Genomic DNA, 19,499 nt, shown 5'->3' on the forward strand with positions numbered 1-19,499 from the left:
AATTTCTGCCTCAAAGCACATTCATAGCTCTTAGAAGGAGGTGGCCAGTGAATGGTAGCTATTTGCTTTATAGGTAAGGAAACTGAGGTAAGCTTGCCTAAGGCACAAGGGCATGCAGCCAGCAGTAAAACTACCTTTTCCAACTATTCCTTTTATTACTCTTCTCACCTTCCTGCTGATACTTCTAGAGACTTAATTACCGCATTATGTTCCTTTTTTGATTACAACTAAGGAAAATCAGTGATCAAGAACATGCCAGACATTCCAAAATGGCGCTATCAGGCTCTGTGATCTAATCACAAGGAAAGTTTTGCCTGGCTCTAAGTATCTTTAGTTGGTGTGGGCAATTTGAGGGGCCCCTCCTGGCCTATATCCCAACACACTCCAATACTAGGGAAGATAAAAAGTATGCTAATCTTGCAGAGAAATAAAATCCCAAGAAAGCATATATTCTCCAAGGTCACCGCACACACCTGTTACGGAAAGGCCAAGTTTCTGACAGACAGACCCTGGACCAGATGGTCTGCTCACATCAGAAATGACCATTGTAAGAAGCTTTGAATCCGCAATCTGCAAAGTGAGGAGAGAACCTTGGTTGCCCATACTCATTCATTCCAGTAGGCTTGGAGTTTGCCTGGAAGAAACTTCTGTATGATGGCCATACGTAGTTTAGAGAAAAGGAGAACAGATCATGATCAAATCCGCCAGGCTGATCTCTCTAGTCAACATGTATAGCACCGTTGCGGTTCTGGAATACCTGACCTTTACCCATTCCTAGTGTTTCAAGAACCAGAGCCAGCATAGCACAGAATCACTCCACAGAGGGCTGCAAAGCAAACGCTGGCAGGAAAAACGCAGGGAAGGCACCTGCCTGTGCTACCAAGTAAACTTCTTCGTTTCCAATCAAAATGCATCAGGAGGCCCTCAAGAGGCACATGCTTACAAACTCAGAAAAAGAACGCAACCTCCAAGCCAAACAAAACTACCACTTGTCACTGCTCTCTATTGCGTAACTGGTCACGGCACTCTGAGATAGTCTCAAGGGTTTATCTGTACTATAAATAACTGACGACCTCTTCCTCAGAGATACGGAACCACCACGGAAAGAAAAGGAAAGCAGCATCAGGCCACCCCAACAAGGCGACCTGCCAAACATTCTGGTGCTAAGCGCATCAAAAGAAAGTCCCCAGGGCAATCCATGGCCATCCCCTCGCATGCCCTAGAAAGCCGGGGATCCCAGGCAGCAGCTGAACCCAACTACAACTAGGTTCAGTCACCCTAATCAAATGATAGGATGAACTCCATTATGGGGTTTATGTGAAAATCTATTTTTTTTTTTTGTTTAATTGTGGTAAAATACGTATCATGTGGAATTTGCCATCTTAACTATTTTTAAGTGTGTGGTTTAGTATTATTAAATATAGTCACACATTTGTGCAACCAATCTCCAGAACTTTTCATCCTGTAAAACTGAACCTTTACACCCGTTAAATAACTCATTTCCCTCTTCCCCCAGCCTCTGACAACCTCCAGTCCACTTTTCCTTTCTTTGAACTGGACTAGTTTATATACATTATATAAGTGGAATCATATAATAATTTGTCTTTATCTTCTTATGACTGCCTGTTTTAATTAGCATAACATCTTCAAGGTTCATCCATGTTTTAGCAGGTGTCAGATTTTTTTTTCCTTTTTAAGGCTAAATATTCCAGTGTGTGTGTGTGTGTGTGTGTGTGTGTGTGTGTGTGTGTGTGTAAACACACCACATTCTGTTTACCCATTCAGAAAATCTATCTCTATATCTCAGGAGTATGATGATGTTGCTCTGGTGACACACAGGTTATGAAGTTCAATTTATAACTGTCATGATTTTATATGCACAAGAGAGACAGGCAGAGACAGACACAGCCTTGACTATGCCATGTTCGTATTCCAGGAAAAGAACAACAAGCTAACCCAAGTGGCAGTGGAGCTAAATTCCAGCATCAAGAAACATCACACCATTCCTCTCCAGCTCAAAAATAAGTTTTGTTCACTGTATATTTCCAGGTTCTGGAACGGGTCTTAGCACATGGTTGGCACTCATAAATTTATAAATATCTGTTGACTGAATGAATCCAGAAAAATGACTCAATGCTCCAAATCCAACAGTCGGAATGCCTCTGAATAGAGAGAGATGAGGTTGAGGGATAGAAAAAGAAACTTCTGTTTGAATTTCTTCTTTGTTAACATTTATTTACTTTTGAGAGAGAGAAAGAGAGCGTGAGCAGGGAAAGGGCAGAGAGAGAGGGAGACACAGAATCCGAAGCAGGGTCCAGGCCCTGAGCTGTCAGCACAGAGCCCGATGCGGGGCTTGAATTCACGAACCGCGAGATCATGACTTGAGCCGAAGTCGGACACTTAACCGACTGAGCCACCCAGGCTCCCTGTTTGAATTTCTATTGGTACTGTTTAAATTATTTACCACAAGAAATTATTTTTGCATTGTTAGTGGAATTTTTTTTGAGGGCAAAAAATCTGAAAGGATAATTTGTCATTAAAAATACATCAGTTCAGGGGCGCTTGGGTGGCGCAGTCGGTTAAGCGTCCGACTTCAACCAGGTCACGATCTCGCACTCCGTGAGTTCGAGCCCCGCGTCGGGCTCTGGGCTGATGGCTCAGAGCCTGGAGCCTGTTTCTGATTCTGTGTCTCCCTCTCTCTCTGCCCCTCGCCCGTTCATGCTCTGTCTCTCTCTGTCCCAAAAATAAATAAACGTTGAAAAAAAAAATTAAAAAAAAAAATACATCAGTTCAGGGGCCGCCTGGGTGGCTCAGTTGGTTGAGCATCAGACTTCAGCTGAGGTCATGATCTTACGGCTCATGAGTTCAAGCCCCACGTCAGGCTCTATGCCGACAGCTCGGAGCCTGGAGCCTGCTTCGGATTATGTGCCTCCCTCTCTCTCTGCCCCAACCCACTCACATTCTGTCTCTGTCACCCTCAAAAATAAGTAAACATTAAAAAATTTTTTTTTTAAAAATACATCAGTTCAGTTCACTTTATGTGTACCCTTTCTCAGAGAGCTACTGGAATGAGTGCTCCAACAAAATGGTAGAAAAAATCAAGAAGACATGGGATAGAAGAAACAAGACCCATCATGACAGAGGCAAATTCTTAGTGTTGTAAAGCACCGCCCTGGGTTTAAAGCTGTTTTCCTCCTTCATGCTGCTGAAGGCAGACCCCAAAGTAACAGCTGTGCATCCAACATCATGAGCAACCGGACTGGGCTGGCAAATCAGGTCAGAAAGCTGGACTTGAGATAAAATTGGTTGAAATAGGGGCTAAAATGGGATCATCTTAAGAGAAGATTTAAGTAACTGGCAAAGAACTTGTCGGTTAAATTATTGAAAACACCATAGAAAATTCTGGAAACACAGAAAGACAACTCTGGGGGGAAACAAAAGTCAGAAAGGAGGAGTGATCATATAGTACATAATTCAGCTTTTAACAGTGTGTAAGAAGGCATAATTCTATGCCTTCTTACAGTATTTAGACTGTACTAAATACTGACCTAACTAAAAATTATGGTGGAAAGAACAGGAAGGATGCATGTGATTGGTAGTTGCAGGAATGCAAAAGAAATCTAAATTCTCATACTCCACCTGGAAAGATAATGCATGATGACTACACCCGAAAAATCAAGAAAGAGCAACATAGGTATTATTTAGGGCATGAGTAAGTACTAACAAGCTAAAAGCAATGAACATGAAATGCTCTTTCTGAAAAGCAGGAAATGATGGGGGGGGGGCTGCTATTTTTAATAACAAACCTTATGGAATTATTTGACTCTGAACTATGTGTATACACAACTTCAATAAAATTAAGAGGCAAAAAAGAAAAAAAAAAAAAAACACAACTGGGACCCACACTGGAATATCTTACTTCACAATGATTTTTTTGAGATAGAGATAGAGAGAAAGAGAGAGAGTGGCAGTGGGGAGGGGGGTGCGGGCAGAGGGAGAGAGAGAGGGAGGGAGAGAGAGAGAGGGAGGGAGAGAGAGAGGGAGGGAGAGAGAGACAGAGAATCTTAAGAATCTTAAGCAGGCTCTATGCCCAGCAGGGAGCCCGATGTGGGACTTGATCTCACAACCTATGAGATCATGACCTAAGCTGAAATCAACAGTCAGTCGGATGCTTAAGTGACTGAGCCACCCAGGTGCCCCAATTTTTTTTAACAGGAAATAGTTGCCATGTTGGTTTCTAATGGCACACAAAGGAATAACTGAGTTACAGGTAGGATGGATGCTTTGAGTTCCAACACTGGACGGTTCTACAGAAGTGTAACGAAAGTCCCTCTAAGAGTGTTTGGGCTCTTCAGCCAGTACGGAATTACCCATGACCAAAAATCTATTGAGAAACAAAAGGAGGCAAGACATACTTCAGGTCCAATATTTACCAAACCTTGACAGTTCGGGCATGGATGTCTTGCCAAAAGCATGAGCCATGATAGAAAATTGTAAATAGTCAAGATATGACCAAAATTTGTTCCAAATCACCAGTGTGCTGTATGGGTCTTTTCTCTCTCCAGGATACAATCAGTTCAAAGTCCTATTCATAGCCTTGTCTATCGAGGCAAGTTTAAATTTTTTTTTTTTTAACGTTTATTTATTTTTGGGACAGAGAGAGACAGAGCATGAACAGGGGAGGGGCAGAAAGAGGGGGAGACACAGAATCGGAAACAGGCTCCAGGCTCTGAGCCATCAGCCCAGAGCCCGACGCGGGGCTCGAACTCACGGACCGCGAGATCGTGACCTGGCTGAAGTCGGACGCTTAACCGACTGCGCCACCCAGGCGCCCCTATCGAGGCAAGTTTAATACTAGACTACTAGTCTGTAATTTTGGCCCCCAAAATGAGGCTGATGCTGAGTCCCATCTCAAATGATTTCCAAGCCCTGGAAGGTTGGGGAGGGGGAAACTGGGGGGGGGGGGGGGGTAAGAAATGGCCAGATTATTACAAACTCAGATGTCAGTCTCATCAGAACACTTAACACTTTGTCAGTCGTGGAAGAATCCAAGGCAGATGAAAAATGAACATCAACATTTGTATACCAGGAGAAAGAAATTAAAGAACTTGGTTCCCACCCTGGCAGTGAGGGGTGACCCCACCTTCTCCCTAGAGCAAATGATCAAAATCCTTTGTGTAGATAGAATACTTATATTCTTAGTGTTGTAAAGCACCGCCCTGGGTTTAAAGCTGTTTTCCTCCCTCATTTTTCTCACCTGTAAACCAGTGAGTTAGGGTGGGGTGGGGGGAGGGGTGACGATAAACCTCATAGGGTTACTGCCAAGATGAGGTGATTAACAATTGCAAAGTTTTGCAACCGGCTAAGTGCGTTGGGCGTTATTTTCTAAGTGCATGGCATATGAAGCAGCTCATTTAATCTTCAAATTATAAACATTATCATGTCATTTTCCAGATGAGGAGACAGAAGCACACAGATTGAGTAACTTGCTCAGGATCCTAGTTCGTGGCGGAGCTGATACGCTAATTCAGGTGATCTGGCTCCAAAGACAGTGCTCCTAACAACCAGTCTGTACCGAAACGAATGAAACACGATGCGCTCAGTAGACGTTATGTGTTCACACACAGTGTGCGCCAGTCCGGACAAAGAAGGTAAGTGATAGCCACCTTGAGGTCTGGCTGCCTGACGAGACCAAGGTCTCCACCCCTCTCCCTAGGTCCCCAAGCGCACTTCTTTCCCAAGGGTCCCCAGCGGCTGCGGGCGCCCTCCCTCTCCAAGCCCCCAGAATTCCAGCCCCGCTGCTGGCCAGGAGTGGAGAGGAGCCGGTCCGCAAGGCCCCAGACCGCGATCCCGGCGGCGCGAGGTCGGGGGCCCGAGTTTACCTTGACCTGCACTCTCATCGCTCCCGGACTCCCGCGCGGGGCCGCGCAGGGGCGCACAGAGCACCTGGGCACTTCTTCCGCGGGCTCCGGGAACCGCGGCGCCCGGCTGGGCCGGATCGCCGCCGGCCAGACGTGCCCCCCGGCCGCTCCGAGCTGCGCCTTCTCTCCTCCCTGCGTCCGGCTCACGCCACGTCCGGTCTCCTCTGCCACCGGCCCCGAGCGGAACCAGAGAACGCGTCCCTACCGCCCTAAGCTGAACCCCGTGCCCCGTTAGGTTTCCGCTCTGACACCACCTCTGCGCTGGCCCCATCCCAGCTTCTGGACTGGCGACTGCGGGACCAGCCCTTTAGTGGGTGCCCTGCATTGGCCAAAACCTCAGAGATGATAATCAGCTTCTGGTGGAGACCCGAGGGCTAGGGAGAGCAGGTATTTCGTAAATCCTAGCTATTCTAGATCCGAGTTAGATACTTTTGCGACTGGCCCCACCCACAGCCACCGAGGGCCCTGGGTGCAGATCAGGTGAGTGGCCTAAGGCTCTTTTGCCCCACCAAGCCTGGGCTGCCCTGCCTACCTGTGAGCGCTCCACAGCCCGTCGGGCTTTCATCCTTGCCTTGCAGGCCCCGCTAGCAAAGCCTTATCTGAGCTTCTGACTTGTGGAGTCAGATCTGGGCTCCACCTCCACTCGCTGCCTTTTACAGCCCTGTAGATTTGTCATGATACTTTTTCCCCTCACTTACCGCCTGTGTAGAAAAGATGTGTGTCGACCTTACCTAAATGAAAAGAGTATAGTGAGGGTCAAATGGAATGTTCAACAACAGACAGATTTGTGGTATTGCATTGTTCTTGTTGAGTCACTGTGGTGGGGGGAGGACACGAGACATTTACCCTTATAGCACTTTTACTATGGAGGAGTTAGTGGGTATGCCAAGGGACCCCTTGGCACCTGAGTTTACTTATCTATGCCGTGGGAATGACAGCAAATAAACCCACCTTCCTCAGAGGTTCTACTGAGCAAAAGAAATCCACAAAGGGCCAATACAAATGCTTTCCTGGTTTCGGTGTATTTTCAGTGCATTCTCCTAGCTAGGAGTCTTGATTAAGGCTGGGTCTGTGACTATGAGTGGATCCCAGTATGCTGGCAGAAGTCATTCTCACTTGTAATTAATTACAAGTGTTGTAATTAACAATGCTAGCTATTCATCCCTGATTATTGACTTCAGATTAGGGGCGCCTACCATTTTAGTCCATTCTGAATTTCTGCCCAGGGAGCTCACATTTGCAGACATGGGTTCCCCCCCATTTCTCAGTGTGGTTTTAACAAACATTTCTTTGTTTATTAGAAAACTTGAACCTCTCATATGTGTAGTAACATTTTGTTTTCCTATTAACACATTCAATCTTTCCTCTCCTTGACCCATCTCCTTCAAACTGTTAATGATCTGTAAGCAGTTAACAGGTTCAGAAGCTCCCACCTAAGGCAGTTAAGCATGTCTTGATTGGTGTTCCTCCATGTATGTCCCCTGTTAGGTCTCTAGGGACTGGAGCTCTCAGAAATCTGCAGACCTGCCAAGAAGACTGGACATTTGAGATCCAAGGTTCTTAGGAATCTTGGTGCACTGTGATCACTATCTTCTTGTTTAATCTTTGGTACATTTACATGTTGGTATGGTTATATGTTCGTTTCAGATCAAGCTACAAGGCACAAAGTCTAAAATACCACAGCCATACTAGGATATACCAGGGCAATTCCAGGGCGTATGGCATCTGATGGGCTAGTTTACAAGCTGCCTTCAGTTCCCAAGCTGGATCCGAAACACCTGAGCCATCGGTGAAAACTGCAGATTCCCAGGGCCCCACCCACCCCTCCCAGACCACTTGTATTGGAATCTCTGGGGTGGGGCCAGGGAATCTGCATCTTTTACAAGCACCTTGATCAACTTAAAGGCTTATCTGTAGAAGTCTTCTGGCCATAAATATACCTATGCCCAGAGACTAGCTACGAAATTTAAACTTTAGAATGTTCATTAGTAGTCTAGTGTGGCTTGTGATTCAGGCCAAAAAATATTTCCTGAACACAGACTGTTTGTCAGGTATCCTGCTGGGTGTTGGGAAAACAAAGATGAATAAGACATTGTCCAGTCTGCAAGGAGTTTGAGTTTGTAGGAGGAGGAACAATAAAAAATGAAACAGTACCTGGGGCACCATTGGTAACCCTCGTCAACAGAAACAGCGTTGTATTTTCTCATTTGTTGCCCTCCCTCAGACTTTTCTTCTTTTGCCCATTGTTTTTTTTTTTTTTTTTTTTTTTTTTTTTTTTAAATTTTTTTTTTTCAACGTTTATTTATTTTTGGGACAGGGAGAGACAGAGCATGAACGGGGGAGGGTCAGAGAGAGAGGGAGACACAGAATCGGAAACAGGCTCCAGGCTCCGAGCCATCAGCCCAGAGCCTGACGCGGGGCTCGAACTCACGGACCGCGAGATCGTGACCTGGCTGAAGTCGGACGCTTAACCGACTGCGCCACCCAGGCGCCCCTCTTTTGCCCATCCTTAACTCCTATGTCTTCGGCTTTGTCAGACCTCCCTTTTTTATCCTAGACCTTGTAAATGTTTGATTCCTGACCCAACATGGTTTTAAAGTCGATATGAGATTTCAGAATGGAAAAGGAACAGCTGATTTTTCCGCAGAGAAAAATGGGTAGGACAACATTTTTTTTTTTTTTTTTTTTTTTAATGTGTGAAGATCTTAATGAGTCCCGGTAATTGGGAGCCACTAAGGGGTAGCTTCTAAGATACGCGTTCTTCTCTTGAAGAGAATTGCTTCAAGCTTGGAATTGTTTTGGTTGGGTTTCCTTTATTTGGACAGGAGTGAGGGTTGTTGGGGTTTTTGCACAGTAATACTTCCCAGCCTCTCTGGACAGCCAATGGGGAGAAAATGAGGGGGGAAAAAAAACAAACAAACAAACTCTGTGCCTTTACACCAAGAAGAGACAGCACCATGGGAAACCTCTTGCCCAATGCATCAGGGCATATGATCACCTCTAGTTTGTGGTCACCACTTTCCTTTCTGAAGCACTGAAGCATAAAGGAAACAAAACAAATGCCATGGTATTCTGAAGGGGGTAGTGGAAACTATGATAAGCCTACTGTGTGGTGTTCCACAAGTGGGGAAAGTTTAAAGGAATGGGTTATGAATTGAAGAAGTCAGATGAAGGTGTATGGCCAGTAATGAAGGATGAAATTCAGCTCTCCTAGTCCATTCCTGTGTAACTGTCTCTGTTTTTAGACGTTCCTATTCAAAACCAAGGGTTTGAGTTTGAATTTCACGCATTTATTTTCCCAAACGGCTACAAATCAAATTTCCTATTTTTAAAGCGTTTGCTTATTTCGATAGAGCATGCGCATGGGGGAGGAGCAGAGAGAGAAAGGGAGAAAGAGAATCCCAAGCAGGCTCCACACTGTCAGCACAGAGTCCAACACGGGGCTCAACCTCACAACCGTTAGTTCATGACCTAAGCCAAAACTGACAGTCGGATGCTCAACTGACTGAGCCACCCAGGTGCCCCAAATTTCCTTTTGAAAGGAAGTAATCTATTTTCTTCTGCTTACTGGATAAATTTCTCTCTTATTCAGTGCTTCTAAAGGGAATCTGCTCCCAATTTATTTCTCTATTTGCTATGAACATGGATTATTTCTCCTATTACATAACCAAAGATTAAATTATTAATGGCTGGCAAGGTGAAATAGGAACCCTAAAACACTTTTTGTGAAAGTTTAAAACAATGCCCTTTTTAAAAAAAAATTTTTTTTAAATGTTCATCTATTTTTGAGAGAGACAGAGACAGAGCATGATCAGGGGAGGCGCAGAGAGAGAGACGGAGACACAGAATCCTAAGCAGGCTCCAGGCTCTGAGCTGTCAGCACAGCGCCCAATGTGGGGCTTGGACCCACGAGCCGTGAGATCATGACCAAAGTCGGATGCTTAACCGACTGAGCCACACAGGCACCCCAAAACGATACCCTTTTTGAAGGCATTTTAGCATTCCTGATTGAAGGCATGTCCTTTTCCATCACAGTGCCCATCTTAGGGCTTCATACTTCAGAAATACTCAAAGATGTGTGTATAAGGATATATGTAGTAGCACTTTCTATAATGAATAAAGATTGCTAACAACCCACACGGCCGTCATGAACATTGAAATAAACTGTGGTGAGTCCATGCTGTGAAACACCATGCAGCTTTCAAAAGAATGAGTTAGATCTAAATGTACAGATAATAGAAAGGGGAAAGAGCAACTAGTAAAAGTAAGTATCATTCCACTTTTTAAGATTTCTATGTGTAGACTGGAATATGCACAGGAAAGTTCTAGAAGAATATAGCCAAACTGTTCACAAGGGAAGGCAAACTTACATTAAAAAGTTATTCAGGGGGCGCCTGGGTGGCGCAGTCGGTTAAGCGTCCGACTTCAGCCCGGTCACGATCTCGCACTCCGTGAGTTCGAGCCCCGCGTCAGGCTCTGGGCTGATGGCTCGGAGCCTGGAGCCTGTTTCCGATTCTGTGTCTCCCTCTCTCTCTGCCCCTCCCCCGTTCATGCTCTGTCTCTCTCTGTCCCAAAAATAATAAACGTTTAAAAAAAAAAAAAATTAAAAAAAAAAAAAAAAAAGTTATTCAGTGCTTATCCGAAGTTCAAATTTAACTGGACATCCTATCACACAAGGTTGTTGCACCAGCCCACTTTGGTAGCTTCAAGCAGCTGTGGGTGCTCTTTTAAAGTGTGTATTACAGGGGCACCTGGGTGGCTCAGTTGGTTAAACGTCCAACTTCGGATCAGGTCATGATCTCGCAGTTTGTGAGTTAGAGGCCCTGGTCAGACTCCGTGCTGACAGCTCAGAACCTGGAGCCTGCCTCGGATTCTGTGTCTGCTTCTCTCTCTGCCTCTCCCCTGCTCATGCTCTCTCTCTCTGTCTCAAAAATAAATAAAACATTAAAAAAAAAAGAGTCTTTAAAAAAATAAAAAATAAAGTGTGCATTATAGATGATGACACCAAAACCTAAGCTCCACCAGAGCTGCACCTTCACATTCAACTCTGAATGATTACTGGAGGGAGGGAGGATAAGAAGTGTCTTAAAACTGGTTGAGCACCTGTAACAAATTGCCGGGCCAGCTGAATCTGGTCGATGACCACAAACTCCTTCCATCCCAGCACACACCTCTTTGCGATGTGACTCTGCGACAGCCCCCACCCCTACCCCACCCCATGCAGTGGCTCCACAGCCCTCAATCCAAACTAAACTTGTGGCCAATAAAATATGGCCACAGTGACAGGGTTTAAATTCCTGAGTCTAGGCCCCAAGCAGCCCTGAAAGCTTCGGTCTTCACCCCCTGGGCACCTTACCCTAGCCCACCATCCTGGGAAGAAAGACCACGTGGAGAGACGAGCCAACCCTCAGAATTACGTGGCATTATCATCTGATGCTATTTTAAGCCACTAAATTTGGGGGTTTTTCATTGTGAGGCAATGCGTAACTCAGTTTATTTTCTCATTCTTTTCCACACAGAATCTCTGTGAGGATGCACTGAAGGTCAGAAATCTTCACTGTGAGTCTCACCGGTTTCTCAACTTGTAAGGTGTGAGGCCAGTGAAAATTTGAACACAGGTCTATGGGGCTGTAAAGATCTACTGTTTTGTTTTGTTTTCTTTTCTTTTTTACATACACCTTGAACATAATGAGCGTTCATTAAAAATTTAGTTGGATAACGAACTGTATGAGTCAGAGATTGGTTTTTATTACTTGCATATATCAGAACCAAGAATATATTTATTTGACAGGAAATGTCTACCAGTACTAACATTTTAACCTTTAATCCTTTCCTCTTGATTAAGTTACTTGGAAGAAAAAACAAAAAACCCCAAACCCACTACTCAACCTGTTATGTTTTCCCTGAAAGCGGAGCCACAGCTGCTCATCCATGGAACAAGTATTCTGGTAGCTTAAGGAATTTCACTATTGCATTTTAGGGGAGAAAACTGAAAGACAGAAAATATGTGGCTTAAGTGGAAGAAACCAACTAACTGAACCCTCCACACCTGACTCATTTATATAGCGCTGCCTTTTTTCAACTTATTTCTAAGTGAATAGAACCTCACAGAAAGTTATAAAAATCCTATGTATGTAATCCCTTGAACTAAAACGAGAGCCTTTTAGGGGCGCCTGGGTGGCTCAGTCGGTTAAGTATCCAACTCTTGATTTTGGCTCAGGTCACAATCTCATGGATGTGGGATGGAGCTTTGGGTTGGGCGTGGAGCCTGCTTAAGATTCTCTCTCCCCCTGCCCCTCCCCTGCTCGTGCCTGGGCACTCTCTCTCTCAAATAAATAAATAATGAGAGTCTTTTAAAAGCATTTTTTTTAAATTTATTTTTTAGTGTTTATTTTTGAAAGAGAGACAGAGCACAAGCAGGGGTGGGGCAGAGAGAGAATCCAAAGCAGTCTCAAGGCTCCGAGCTGTCAGCGCAGAGCCCAACATGGGGCTTGAACTCACGGACCGTGAGATCATGACCTGAGCCGAAGTCGGCCGCTTAACCAACTGAGCCACCCAAGTGCCCCTAAAAGCATTTTGACTTAATATATTTCAAGTATTCCTTCTGAGATATTCTTTACATTATCAATGTGTGCCATGAATAAAGGAGGGAAGAAATGGCTACTTATTGGGCACTCACTGTGGGCTGGGTACTTTGTTATATACCTTATTTTTATTTAAGACATTATTAACCATCATTCTGTACAATAACTGAGCCAAAAAAGGTCAAAACTTGCCCAGAGTCACGGGCTGAGTAGAAAAACTGGAATTCTGGGGAGAGTCTGTCTGATTCCGAGGCCCACGGTGTCTCCATCCTGCCGGAGGTCCTCTCCAGAATAATCTCAAATTCATTTACTACTGAGGTCTCATTTTGCTACTATTTATTTCGTTTTCATGTCCCTTCAGTGAAGTTACTTATAAACGCTGAGCAAAGACCCATTTTTCTTCCAGCCAGCTTTCAGGGCAGTAGTAGGTCTACACAGCCAAAGCGACCGCAGGCTTCCAGTGCCGACGAGGCCTCTACACCCTTCTCTACACAAATTGCGTATGATTTACTTAATGAGAAAGATGCCCGGGCATTTCTGTAATATCCTTGAAGGTATGATAACTCAAACTTTTCTGAGATAAGGTCATTATGTTTCGATATTAAATCTGGAATTGCTGTAATCCAAGCACAAAATTTATCTGGCCATTTTAAGTAAATAAATCCTGAGGGTTGGCTGTGTGGTTCTGAAGGTTGGCTGGTCTCTCTCTACATGGTCTTTCCTCCCAGGATGGTGGTTTTACATGAGGGGGAGGGTCGAGGCTGCAAGGCCACTTGAGGCCTACACTCAGGAACTTCACAGCTTTGGTGAAATGGAGACTGTGTTACTCGCCTAAGAGTAAAATGCTGTCATAGAAGGCTTTACAACCCTGGGACCCAGAAAGATCACATCTAGAACTCTTGCCCCAAAAAACACCTTATGTACGATGCTAATTCATATAACAAGATATTCGTATCAAAATTATATAGTACATTAGGAATTAGCTTAAAGGCTATTATTAGAGAAGTAATAAATTATTATATGGGCAATATGTACCTGTTGAAAAATACTAACAAAGAAGATTCCAAAGGAAAGCCGAGGAGGAAGTTAGAAGGGAGTATATACTGTATGAGTACAACTATGTAAAAAACTACGTAGACAAAAAATTAGAAATGGCTCCTTTTTGTTTTTTCCAAGTATTCTGTAATGCGATCTTATTATTTTTGTAATTTTTAAAATTCACTAAAAGTGAAAATCTCACATATCTTGGAATGACTTATGGGATTACCTGAAATTCCCATTTTGTACTCTTTCTCATCATTTATTGCCTCTGATGAATAAAATGTGAATCATTCATTTCCCAGACCCTTTGGGCCCAAAGTTCAGAACCAGTGCTATTATTTTTTGATATTCTATGATTTATCTATTACCCTCAATAGCCTGGTGCTTCTTAACCTCACAGGCTAGTATAATTTTGTTCAGGCTACAGCTGTTTAACTGAACACAAAACCCTGATGCCAACTTCTTCTTTGCCAAGGAAACTATTGCATCAATACTGACGGAGATCAAGATCAATAATGAAAGAGCAACAACATAAGAATGAAAACATTTCTATGTGAATTTCAGCAGGAATCCGCATATTACCGTGATGTATGAAGTTTCCCATTGGCCTTTCACAGTAAGGACACACAGGTACAGATTATACTTTGCAAGAACGTGAAGGTCTGAGATTTCTATACCTAAGCCTCTAACACCTAAGTCAAGCAAAGTGTATATTCCTTTCCCTGACTTTTCTTCCACATACTATTTTGCAAGTATAAGTGATCAATTCGATATGCTGTTTCTTCAACGTACCCCAAAACTTTGGTCACTATAGACACTTTGAACTAACTCAAGGTAGTTCCTCCACAGAGCTCAGAATTCATCATATTTATTATTCTGTGAACCGTAAAATCCCTGTGGAGAAGGGGGAAGGAAAAAAATAGCTTTCATTTCATAAGTAAAGAAAGTCAGGACTCATAGCAGAGAATTACCCGCTAAGGTGCTAAAATCTGGCCAGCCTATCCGTGGCTCCTCCCAGACAGGGCATCCCACAGCTTGGTAGGCGCTCTAGTCAACTGTCACTTGAAGATCCCTCTGTCACCAGTGTCCAATCTTTATTGCCCATCTGGAAAGAGGACTCTTGGAGCACAAATAATGCTCCCCAAAAAGTCCCTATTTCTCTACTGATCCTTCATTTAAACCTAATAGATGTGCCTCCTGATCATGATGTGTGCCAGGAGGACAGTGCCCACCAACTCTCCAGATGTTAACTTCTCTACTATTGTGGCACTCTTGCCAATTTCCTACCATCCCTTCTGTTATTAGTTGAAATTGTGGCCCTCGTAAAAAGGTATGTTGGAATCCTAACCCCCAGCACCTCAGAATGTGACCTTTTTTGGAGACAGGATTTTTTCAGAGGTAACAATTTAAAATGAGGCCGTTAAGTTAGACTCTAATCGAATATGGTGTGGTGTCCTTATGAAGAGGGGAGATGTGGACATGTGCAGAGTCACACATAGATGGGAGAAGATAACCCTCTACCAGCCAAGGACAGGGGCCTGGAATAGATCCTTCCCTCACAGCTCTCAGAAGACCCAACCCTGCCGATGCCTCGATTTTCAACTTCTGACTTCCAGAACTACGAGACAATAAAATATCCATTGTTTAAGCCATCCGTTTATGGCAGCCATACAAACCAATATGCTTTCCTACCATTAAGATTCATGACAGGGGCACCTGGGTGGCTCAGTCGGTTAAGCGACTGACTTCGGCTCAGGCCATGATCTCATGGTTTGTGGGTTCGAGTCCCACGTCAGGCTTTATGCTGACAGCTCAGAGCCTGGAGCCTGCTTCGGATTCTGTGTCTCCCTCTCTCTCTGCCCCTTCCCCACTCATGCTCTGTCTCAGAAATAAATAAACATTAAAAAAAAAATTTTTTAAAAAGATTCATGACAATTCTCCCTAAATCTGGCCTTTTAATGAGGGGCGTCATTACTCCCTGTTGCCCTAACATAGACCCAGATAGTACGTCTAGCCCAGGCATAAATATGAATAGCACCCTTTTTTATTCTCAAAAGAGCCCATGTTTGTGCAATCATCCCACCTACACCACTCACAATCCTTCCTATAACCCACTTCCCTTTAGCCATGACGTTCTTCGCAATCACTGTGGCCTCTGAATATTACAGACTTCCCTTCGTGCAACAACAAAGCATATTCATTTAATAGCCTTCATCAATTTTTGTTTTGTTTTGACTAGACTGTACACCTTGTAAAGATAGGAATTGCTTCTTCCCCGTTGCCTGACCTCGCATTTACATGGTCGAGCATGCAAGAAATGTTTATTCAACCCAATTAAATGGAAGTAAGAGTTTTATTATCTATACCTCTTTGGTAAGCATCATACTTGCTCCAAATTACCCTTTCTTACTTTAAAAGTTACCAAGAAACGGATGTAAACTGCTAAGTATATGCTATGGGGCTCAGGGATTCTCATTAAAAAAGTATGAAGAATAAGCAAGTTGAAACATTTTAGCTTTTAATGGCATTAGTATGCTTAGGCCAGCATGACTGTATCGACAGAGGAAAGCCAGATTTGTACAAGTATTAGTATCATATTTCCATAAGATATTTTGCAAAGTTGTCATAGCGTAACGGAAATCAAAAACCACAAAAGGAGAAGATGATTGCTGCAAATAATGCATCTCCTCATTGAAATGAGCAGAGATTAGAAGACACACACTTTCTTCTGGACTGTCAGCTAGATCTAAAGAGACAGGCACACTTATTTATAGACTTAAAAGTCCCAACTAGGACAGCATCGAGAAGACACCAGCCCGATTGCCGCTCCTTGAGGCTGTATGCAGAAACAGAAAAGGATCTGTAATCATGGTCATGGGACCCAGTCAGTATCAGGACCACCCAAGAAAACAAGAGTACTTCAGGAGGCTGTTACTCAGAGATGTCTGGACACTTGGCCTCTTTCTTCCCCGGTTAGAGTGAGCACTTAGCGATAGCAGGTTTCCTTCAAAGAACTAAAAGAGCAGGATGTCGGTCAACATTGCCTGAATGGAAGTGCAAGGTTCCCAGTGTAACTTCTTCCAGAAGGGTGGTGTAAACCCAGGGATTATAGGGCTTGTGGCCCAGAAGAGACCGGGCTCCTTTCTTGACTCTGTCCACAGGTGTCAAGGGCAGCTTCGTATCTCAGGAGGAAAACCAAAGAGAGGGTGGCCCCCGTCATTTCTCTGGGTAGACACCTCTTCTCCAAAGTTCTGAATCATGGAGGCACTTGGGTGTGCTTGGAGCTCCTCCCCGATGCTGCTGGAGCTAGAAACGGCCTTGCCTCTTTCTTTTGCAATGGTTTCAATTACACCAAATGCAATCTGTAATTCAAGTGTCGACCCACTGAACTGTCAGTTCCATACGAGATGACACAGGAAGTGCAAGACGGAGAGCTGATGAGGAGAACTAGGGACACCTGGGTGGCTCAGTCGGTTAAGCCTCCGACTCTCGGTTTAGGCTTCGGTCATGATCTCACGGTTTGTGAGTTCGAGCTCCACATCGGGTTCTGCACGGACAGTGCAGAGACTGTTTGGGATTCTCTCTCTCCCTCTCTCTCTGCCCCTCCCCCACTAGGGCTCACTCTCTCTCTCTCTCTCAAAATAAATGAATAAACATTTTAAAAAGGGGGGAGGGGCGTTCCCTTTAACGTCACCCACTGTACACAGTGGCAGAGTGTGGCTACAAAACGGGACCTGTTAAGAGAAGAATCCATCTGATACAGCAGAGAATCCCTCTCCCTGACTCCCAGGGAGCACACAACCACCATGTGCAGCAATGACAGACACTGCTCCGAATAAGGACTGTTTCCATCTTGAGTGACACAGGCCAGGAGAGAGGCCAGGAACCCATCACCTCTGTACCTCGGTCTCCATGGGAAAATCGGTTCTGGGTTCCAGACCGCTTCTTTACAAACTAGCTCACACAGCGGATGACTTCTAGGAGTAAGACTGCCTGCGTTTGGACCCCCGGGTAAGAGCACAGCAGGAAGTGCTCGGGGAGCATTTGTGAAGAGGAAGCGGCAAGCCCGCTGGGGCGGGCGAGGTAAGGGGGGGCGGGCGGTGAGTGTTCAAAGGGGCATGTGGCATACCTACACACTGGAAGGAAAGAGAAAGAGGACATCTCTGCAAAGGAACTGCCTTGTGAGGTTTTGGTTCTTCCAGTTTTTCCTCATTCCTCTTGTCTTTTGAAATTCATTTATCAAAGCTCAGTTCCACAGGAGTATGCGCACAGAAAACCGGAAAGGATCTGTAGATTGTCCCAATGTGGATATGCCGGTTTTGATATTGTACGACAGACAGTCGTGTAAGCTGTTACCATTAGGGGAAGCTCGGCGAAGGGCACACGAGGCCTCTCTGTGCTATTCTTGCTACTTCCCGTGAATCCATAATTATGTCAAAAGAAAGAGAAACGCTCAGCTCCAGAGGTTTCTGCAGCACAGCCTTGCCCAACAACCTGACTCACACACCTGCCGACTGCCTTGGCTTGCTGTCCCTTCACATAATTTCCAAACTGCATCTTGCCTGTTTTCTGTTTGTGCCACACCGCTTAGCATCCGCGTCTGTTTACGCTTGTATTACTTACGTTACCGTGTGCTTACACACAATGAGACAAACACACACAGGTGGATGCAACACTATCCCGTTCGCTGTTTCTTACGTGTGTCTATCGTGAATCCCCAGCAAAACTGTAAGCTCCTTCACCTCCTTCCTTGGCACACCGTGGCACTGCCCACTGTTAACTGCAGGGCAGGTACTCGATAGATATTACGTAAGAGCGACTGAAAAGGCAAAAAATGTTAAAGAAAATAAAGAGAGAGTTAAAATACCTGACCAACTTTTTTTTTTTTTTTTTGAAGAATACGATTTGATGCCCAGAAAACATTTACCAGACCAAGATTAGAGTTTAGAGGCACATCTGTCTCCTTTAATCCTAGTTATCGCCATGACCAGGCGGTTATCAACCGAGAAGCACAAAGGTTAATCACACGTGTGTTGTTTGGACCCTTGCCATAGAATACCCCTGAATTCATTGAGGGAAATGCTGAAGGAGCACTTTGCTAACTCCAGAATCCACCCTTCCCTTGGGGTTATCTTGTCTGAATCAAACGGTGAGCAGGTTTGTTTGTTTAAGCCGAAACCTTGGGTTTAAAGAAAGAAAGAAAGAAAGAAGGAAGGAAGGAAAGAAAGAAAGAAAGAAAGAAAGAAAGAAAGAAAGAAAGAAAGAAAGAAAGAAAGAAAAGGACAAGTAAATTTAAAGTTTTATGAAAAATGTGTGCCTTCAAAATCAATATGAGCAGTATCTCCAAATTGGGGAAACTAGGAACATATCTACTGACTTTATTTAATAGAGTATATTCTGAGAAAAGGTACCTGCTTATTTAAACTATTTACAGGTTAAAATATATTGGTTGCAGCCTACAAAGAGGGACTGACGTTATCACTTTTATCTAATTTGGCCCTATGGGATAGGGAACAGTCTATAATAATACAGTCAGTGAAATAAACAAAAATCAGAACATGTGCATGGCATTCTTCTTTTTTTTTTTTTTTTTTTTTAGAGAGAGTGAGTGTGAGTGAGAGAAAGGCACAGAGAGAGAGAGAGAGAGAGAGAGAGAGAGAGAATTTCAAGCGGGCTCCATGCTCAGCACAGAGACTGACGTGGGGCTTGATCCCACGATCCTGGGATCGCAATCTGTGCCAAAATCAAGAGTCGATGCTCAACTGACTGAGCCCCCCAGGCGCCCCGCATTTCTTTATAATTTAACAACCAAGAATGCATTCCTAGCTGCTATAGTCTTGCTCATTTTTTTTGGTTTTGTTTTTTTTTTTTTTTTTTTTTTTTTTTTTTTTTTTTAAATTTCTTTTTTTAGCCTTTATTTACTTTTTTGGCACAGGCAACGGACAGGAGAGAG

The 19,499-nt window shown here is 44.2% G+C and overlaps 1 protein-coding gene and 1 long non-coding RNA gene across 5 annotated transcripts in view; one reads left to right on the forward strand and one right to left on the reverse strand.

The window, feature by feature from the left end:
- TRPM6 (transient receptor potential cation channel subfamily M member 6) overlaps positions 1 to 19,499 on the reverse strand; it is a 205,034-nt gene that overhangs the window by 141,732 nt on the left and 43,803 nt on the right. The window contains exon 1 of one of the 4 annotated variants that reach the window (XM_086685020.1): positions 5,883 to 6,383. The exons of 2 other annotated variants lie outside the window; for them this stretch is intronic. In XM_086685020.1, the coding sequence (XP_086541146.1) occupies positions 5,883 to 5,900 (18 nt within the window). In that variant the 5' untranslated portion in view covers positions 5,901 to 6,383. Of the gene's footprint in view, positions 1 to 5,882; positions 6,384 to 6,453; positions 7,459 to 19,499 lie in introns of those variants that run through there. One more of the 4 variants, XM_086685017.1, reaches the window with a different exon arrangement.
- Positions 5,387 to 15,460, forward strand: LOC147574731 (uncharacterized). Its single transcript, XR_015243468.1, has 3 exons — positions 5,387 to 5,651; positions 14,022 to 14,176; positions 14,735 to 15,460. It is a non-coding gene; the product is annotated as an uncharacterized LOC147574731 (long non-coding RNA).

The sequence above is a fragment of the Puma concolor genome, chromosome D4, assembly GCF_028749965.1.
Source record: "Puma concolor isolate L17-30 chromosome D4, mPumCon1.1.hap2, whole genome shotgun sequence".
Lineage (NCBI taxonomy): Eukaryota > Metazoa > Chordata > Mammalia > Carnivora > Felidae > Puma > Puma concolor.